General features: G+C 50.2%; 1 protein-coding gene across 1 annotated transcript; it reads left to right on the forward strand.

Moving 5' to 3' along the window:
* Positions 1–1,225: 1,225 nt before the first annotated feature.
* Positions 1,226–6,586, forward strand: LOC143363843 (uncharacterized). The gene is made up of 2 exons (XM_076804375.1): positions 1,226–2,664; positions 2,734–6,586. The coding sequence occupies exons 1-2, from the start codon at positions 1,226–1,228 to the stop codon at positions 6,584–6,586; spliced, it is 5,292 nt and encodes a 1,763-aa protein (XP_076660490.1).
* Positions 6,587–7,993: the final 1,407 nt, after the last annotated feature.

The following is a 7,993-nucleotide window of genomic DNA, read 5'->3' on the forward strand; positions in this document are numbered from 1 at the left end:
GGATAGGATAGGATAGAGGATAGGATACGATAGAGGATACGATAGGATAGGATAGAGGATAGGATAGGATAGAGGATAGGATAGGATAGAGGATAGCATAGGATAGAGGATAGGATAGGATAGGATAGAGGATATGATAGTATAGAGGATAGGATAGGATAGAGGATAGGATGGGATAGAGGATAGGATGCGATAGAGGATACGAAAGGATAGGATAGAGGGTAGGATAGGATAGAGGATAGGATAGGATAGAGGATAGGAGAGGATAGAGGATAGGATATGATAGAGGATAGGATAGGATAGAGGATAGGATAGGATAGAGGATAGGATAGTATAGAGGATAGGATAAGATAGAGGATATGATAGGATAGACGATAGGATACGATAGAGGATAGGATAGGATCGAGGATAGGTGTTGCGGACGAAATGCCGTTTATGTTTATTGTTGCGGACGAAATGCCATTTATGTTTATAGAGTGTTACGGATCCGCCGTTTGTTACTACATGTGTTCGAAAGTGGTGTGAAACATTATGCGTATTCTGTTGTATTCTGGCGTGTTCGGCTGTTTGGTGTATTCTGGTATATTCATTTGTATTGGCGTTAGTTATAAGAAATGCGTTGTATGGCTTATATGAATGATGATTGTAAAAGTGTGTGTGTGAAGAGAGAGAGACAGAGCGAAACCGTTGTGTTCACCGGCCTCCTGAAAAGGGGATTCTCGCCGGCATCGCGTCATGTGTTCGACACCTCGAAAGGTCGGAAAGAACAAAAGGCCGCGTGGTAAGATCGCTGACACCAGCGATCTAGGCCCGTTTATGACCCAAGGAGAAGGATGTGATCACCCTTCTGCGAATTGGGGCAACGTGCACGGTCAGACCCGAAGGGTCGACCGGGGCCGGTAGGCCTGCGAGCCGGCGGGGAGCGGTACGCGCCGAAAGTGAACATAGCGGCGAACCGAGAGGAATTTCGCTCTGTATCGTGTCACCCGTCCTCGGAGCAAGTGCGATTTCCCTACAGCGTTAATATACAAAGTGGAATAAAGTGTTATATGTAGATACGATTAATTGCTGTATCATTTCACCCGTCTTCGGAACAACGTGCGATTTTCCTATCCTGTGTTGAAGAACTAACATTTGGTGCCGAAACCCGGGACTTTGTTCGGGGATAGCAGGATAGAGAATCGATCGCTCGGGTGAAGTGTGTAACAAGTGAAGTGTCGTGACGATGACGGCGAAAAGGAAGAAGAACTATCAAAAGGGGAACAGCGTGGTCCAGCCGCCAACGAAGAGGACTCGGGCGGTGCAAGAGGGCAGAGTGACAGCGGTCGTGGAGCCACCACGGCGCCCACTGCCACCGGAAGTTGCAGAACCGCCTGTTCCAGGATCAAGTGGGATTTTTCGTCAATCCGATCAATCGCCGCAGGGAACGAGAGGTGACGCCATGCCCACCTTCTGTTCGCCGACGGCGCACCCGAGTGACAGCCCTGGGCCATCGAACTTCGAGGACGCCGCAGGGGATGGGACATCCGCGCAGCGTCACAGCACCCCATTGCCAGGTAATTCGGGTATTTCGGCAAGCAGGCGTCCAGCCGTCGATCCGGCGACGCGTTTGGCGGAAGCAATAGAAAACACCCTGCTCGCGGTGAGGGAGTCTTCCGCGAGCGAGGCGAATTCGCGGCTCGTCAACCGACTAACCTCCGCGAAAGCCTTGCCAACCTTTTCGGGCGATCCGTTTGAGTGGCTTCATTTCAAGGAAGCGTACGAGCTGACGTCGGAGCTCGGCGGCTTCAGCGAACGCGAAAATATCGCGCGGTTGTTCGGAGCCTTGACAGGCGAAGCGCGCGAAGCCGTGCGAGTGTTACTAGCGACGACCCGCGACGCTAAGGAAGTGATGCAAACGCTTGAGTTACATTATGGCAACAAGAATTTGATCGCCGAGAAACTCTCCAGCGCAATAAAGGAATTGCCTCACCTAAACTCGGGAAAGGTTAACATGGTGCAGTTCTCTACGAAGCTGAAAAACACGGTCGCGGCCTTCAAATCATTAGGACTTGTCGGTTATCTACACAGTTTTGATCTACTGAAGAGCGTTACGGGCAAATTACCATCGGCCTTGATATACGCCTTTAATAGATACGCGGCCGAAACGTCCCCGGAAAAGACAAACTTGGAAAAGATGGCCGACTTTATGCACCGAGAGGTAGAAGTGGCGGCAGCGGCCGGGACGTTGAGCTTAGCATCAACCTCGCGGTCGGACCCTAGGATGCCGACGAAAAAACCGCGGCCTTCCGAGGCGGGCTACATGATGAGACACGAACCGCGCGCGGGAAAGGATGATAGCGACGCGGTGGGTTGCGCGTTTTGTCGAAGATCGAATCACTTGCCCGAAGCCTGTACACGCTTCCTTCGGGAACCAGTGAACATTCGTTGGCGCCTAGTTAGGAAACGGCGATTATGCTTTAACTGCTTGGGACGTGACCACATGCGAGACGACTGTAGGAAAGGAGGTTGTGCCGTGTGTCGGGCGCGACACCACGCACTTTTGCACGAGAAGAGGTCGGTTACAGCGACAAGTAAAGAAGGTCGAAGGGCGACGAAAGCCGGCAAAGGTGCACCTGAACAAGCAGCTGGCGCCTCATCGCCGACCAATGACGTCAATCAAGGGTGACCCGCATCGCCGCACGTACTCTTAAAAATATTGCCAGTCCGCGTATTTGGCCCGGGGGGTTCTAGGGATACCTATGCACTACTCGATGAGGGCTCTACGGTCACGCTGATTGACAGGAAATTAACACGGCAAGTGGGGGTGAGAGGTCCGAAGGTAAATCTCGCGTTGAAAGGAATAAATGATCGAGATGCTGTGGTCTCGAGCAGCGAGAAAGTTAGTGTGGTTCTACGCGGAACACTAGAGAGCCATCGCATTGAGCACGCGTTAGCGGTACAGGATTTAGATCTTCCCAGTCAATCTCTTCCAGATCATCTTGTAAAACACGTAAGTGATACGGATCACGTGACCTTGAACGCGTATAAAGACGCACAGCCCAAATTACTTTTGGGCCAAGATAATTGGCCTCTAATAGTTACACGTGAGTTACGAAACATAAAGGAGCATGGCCTCGCGCTTTCGAAGTCTCTTCTAGGCTGGGTCTTACACGGGACGATACAGTCGCAGAGAGGTGTCGACCGAAATTCGCTAGAATACTTAGCCGACCGCGTCAACACATTAGACGTAAGGAAACGCGAGAGCCGCCAAGAGCTCGACGAATTAGTCAAGTTTTATTTTCAAATGGACGATTTTGGCGTCCGGGTTGATGCTAAACCTAGAAGCGTTCACGATCATGCCTGGAAGACGTTGAAAGAAACGAGTCGCTACACAGGCGATGCTTGGGAGACCGGCCTGCTTTGGAGATCCGATAATGTTTCAAGTATTGACAGTTTCACGACGGCGCGGAAGAGACTCCTTGCGTTGGAGAAAAGGCTGGACCGCGATCCGGAATACGCCGCGTTGTATTACAAGGAAATGGAGCGGCTCATCAATGACGGATACGCTAAAAAGAGGGTAGATGATACGCGAAACGCGCGCGTTTGGTATCTGCCACATTTTGGGGTACAAAATGCTAGTAAGCCGGGAAGATTGAGGCTGGTGTTCGATGCTGCCGCTAAAACAAAGGGTGTTTCCCTAAACGACATGCTCGAGACTGGGCCGGACCTGTTGCAGCCATTGGCAGGTGTATTGCTACGCTTTCGCCAATACGCGGTGGCGTGCAAGGCAGACATCAAGGACATGTTTTTACGTGTAAAGATGAGGGAGGAAGATCGCGACGCGCAGCGTTTCCTATGGCGCGGTCGTAGTCGCGAAATAGAGCCGGAGGTTTACACGATGACAAGCCTGATATTCGGGGCGAAATCATCACCGTGCAGCGCGATATATATAAAAAATCGTAACGCGGAGGAATACAAGCATTCGGAACCCGCACCCGCCAGAAGCATAAAAAAAAATAGCTACATGGACGACTTCCTAGTAAGCCGAAGTTGTGTGAAAGAAACGCTAGATCTCGTTCGAAACATAACGAAAATTAATGCTCGCGCAAACTTCAAGATGCACAGTTGGGCAAGCAACGCGTCGGCGATAGTCAACGCGATGACTAGGGAGGAGTCCATGAGGGATGGCGATGAAACGCGACTCTGTGACCGACGAGGAGAGAAGGTGTTGGGCCTCTTCTGGGACACGAAGACGGACGAATTGGCATTCAAAGCGGATACGGAAAGGATCCCCGCAGAGGTGACGCGTGGACTCAGGAAACCAACGAAACGCGAATATTTGCGCGTCATCATGTCGATCTTCGATCCTCTCGGCTTCCTCGCCCCCTTTACGGTGAGATCCAAGATATTAATGCAGAAAATTTGGCGTAGCGGAATCGGCTGGGACGACTCATTACGAGACGAAGAAAACGTCAATTGGCTAGCCTGGTTACGAACACTATACCAGGTACGAGGCGATCGCGTTCCGCGCTGCCTAATGCCAACCAACTGCAATCAGACAAAAGTGCAGCTACATGTTTTCTGCGACGCGAGTTTAGAAGCGTATGCTGCGGCCGCGTATTTGAGAACAGAAGTGCAGAACGGTCCGACTAATGTCGTCTTAATTATGGCGAAATCAAGAGTAGCACCCCTCAAGCCGCTCTCCGTTCCTCGGATGGAACTGCAGGCTGCGTTACTGGCGGCAAGATTAGCAAAAACCCTCTCGGAAGAACTTGATTTCAACTTTAATCAGCGTTTCCTATGGTCCGACTCGGCCACAGTTATCAGATGGATAAAAGGAGAACCGCGAATCCGGCAGGTTTTCGTTGCGCACCGACTAGGAGAGATCGACGACATCACGGAGGGCTCGGAATGGCGATGGGTCCCGTCGAAACAGAATCCCGCGGATAGCGCGACGCGTTGGTCCAACGAAGCAACCCGCACGGCTACTCAATGGTATCGTGGGCCCGAATTCCTGCAGAAACTGGAAACCCATTGGCCGGTGGAAAAGCCACTCAACGATACCGAGAAGAAGACGATAGATAACATGGAAATCCGCAAGACCCTCGTGTGCGCTTCGCGTTCATTGCCGTTGGCGAATCTTCCACTAGCGATAAGAGTTTTGGGATGGAGGGGTTTATTGGCCGTAGCTAGACGAGTACAAGCTGCGATAGACCGCTGGCGAAGTAAACCGCGAACGGGAATAAGCATCGAGAGCGTAGCGGCGGCCGAGCGATATTGGTATCGTGTGATCCAGGCCGAGCACTTCGAGAAGGAAATCAACACCATCAAAAATGGGAAAGACTTAAATAGAGACAGTAAAATCGCGGGGTTAAGGCCATACTTAGACGAATGCGGGATATTGAGAGCAAGCGGACGAGCGGTTAACATTCGCGAATCCGAATTTAATAATCACCCAATAATCCTGGACGGCGAGCACCCGGCCACGCGGATGCTCATAAAAGAGTTTCACAGGCGCTTTTATCACGGAAGCAGCAATGCGGTCATGAACGAGCTGCGACAAACCTTTTACATAGTGGGGTTAAGGAAGGCCCTGCGTTCGTTGTCGAAGAGATGCATAGTGTGTCGGTTGCAGCGCGCCAAACCGCACGCTCCCATGATGTCTGCACTACCCGTGGGGCGTGTAGCGTACCGACAAAGACCGTTCAGCCATTGTGGGATTGACTATTTCGGCCCCATGTTGGTGAAAATCGGCCGGAGAAGAGAAAAACGTTGGGGAGTGCTCTTCACTTGCCTCACTATACGAGCTATTCATTTGGAGCTAGCCCACAGCTTGAGCGCGAGCTCCACCATAATGGCTTTGCAACGGTTAGCTGCACGTCGAGGCAACCCCCTTATCATGTACAGCGATAATGGGACGAATTTTAAGGGCGCAAGTCGAGAACTTAAAGAAGCGAATGCCGGGATCAACCAAGAGAAACAGCAAGGATACGCGTTGACGAAGGGCATGAAATGGGTCTTTAATCCACCGGACGCCCCACACATGGGTGGGGCGTGGGAACGCTTAGTGAGATCCGTGAAAGTCGCGTTACAAGTGGTCTTGCGCGAACAAGCTCCTACAGAAGAAGTGCTATATACGATGTTGACAGAGGTAGAGCACTCTGTGAATTCGCGCCCGTTAACCCAGGTACCTGTAGATGCTCGGGATGACGAAGCACTGACGCCGAACCACTTTTTAATAGGCTCCTCGTCAGGAAACATAAAATTGGGGAGATACGATGCTCAATCCAAGTGTTTGCGAAAGCAATGGAGGACGGCGCAAAGCTTTGCCGACGCCTTTTGGAAGCGTTGGCTACGGGAGTACCTCCCGTCGATAATAGCACGACCAAAATGGTCAGAAAGGGCGGATCCGCTAAAGCGGGGTGACCTCGTGCTCATTGTCGATTTGCAAGCGCCACGAAATAATTGGAAAAGAGGGACGATCATCGAGGTATACCCTGGGTCAGATGGGGAAGTGAGGATAGCAAAAGTGCGTACTTCGTTGGGTGACTTCACGCGTCCGGCGCGAAAACTTGTCCGACTATTAAAAAATGAGGAAGTATAAACTCTGCGATTTATACGAAGGGGGGAATGTTGCGGACGAAATGCCGTTTATGTTTATTGTTGCGGGCGAAATGCCATTTATGTTTATAGAGTGTTACGGATCCGCCGTTTGTTACTACATGTGTTCGAAAGTGGTGTGAAACATTATGCGTATTCTGTTGTATTCTGGCGTGTTCGGCTGTTTGGTGTATTCTGGTATATTCATTTGTATTGGCGTTAGTTATAAGAAATGCGTTGTATGGCTTATATGAATGATGATTGTAAAAGTGTGTGTGTGAAGAGAGAGAGACAGAGCGAAACCGTTGTGTTCACCGGCCTCCTGAAAAGGGGATTCTCGCCGGCATCGCGTCATGTGTTCGACACCTCGAAAGGTCGGAAAGAACAAAAGGCCGCGTGGTAAGATCGCTGACACCAGCGATCTAGGCCCGTTTATGACCCAAGGAGAAGGATGTGATCACCCTTCTGCGAATTGGGGCAACGTGCACGGTCAGACCCGAAGGGTCGACCGGGGCCGGTAGGCCTGCGAGCCGGCGGGGAGCGGTACGCGCCGAAAGTGAACATAGCGGCGAACCGAGAGGAATTTCGCTCTGTATCGTGTCACCCGTCCTCGGAGCAAGTGCGATTTCCCTACAGCGTTAATATACAAAGTGGAATAAAGTGTTATATGTAGATACGATTAATTGCTGTATCATTTCACCCGTCTTCGGAACAACGTGCGATTTTCCTATCCTGTGTTGAAGAACTAACAATAGGATAGGACAGAGGATACGATAGGATAGGATAGAGGATAGGAGAGGATAGAGGATAGGATAAGATAGAGGATATGATAGGATAGACGATAGGATAGGATAGAGGATAGGATAGGATAGAGGATAGGGTAGGATAGAGGATAGGATAGAATAGGGGATAGGATATAATAGAGGATAGGATAGGATAGAGGATAGGATACGATAGAGGATACGATAGGATAGGATAGAGGGTAGGATAGGATAGAGGATAGGATAGGATAGAGGATAGGATAGGATAGAGGATAGCATAGGATAGAGGATAGGATAGGATAGGATAGAGGATAGGATAGTATAGAGGGTAGGATAGGATAGAGGATAGGATAGGATAGAGGATAGGATGCGATAGAGGATACGAAAGGATAGGATAGAGGGTAGGATAGGATAGAGGATAGGATAGGATAGAGGATAGGAGAGGATAGAGGATACGATATGATAGAGGATAGGATAGGATAGAGGATAGGGTAGGATAGAGGATAGGATAGAATAGGGGATAGGATATAATAGAGGATAGGATAGGATAGAGGATAGGATACGATAGAGGATACGATAGGATAGGATAGAGGATAGGATAGGATAGAGGATAGAATAGGATAGAGGATAGGATATGATAGAGGATAGGA

Source organism: Halictus rubicundus, unplaced genomic scaffold (genome assembly GCF_050948215.1).
Source record: "Halictus rubicundus isolate RS-2024b unplaced genomic scaffold, iyHalRubi1_principal scaffold0152, whole genome shotgun sequence".
In the NCBI taxonomy this organism is placed as follows: domain Eukaryota; kingdom Metazoa; phylum Arthropoda; class Insecta; order Hymenoptera; family Halictidae; genus Halictus; species Halictus rubicundus.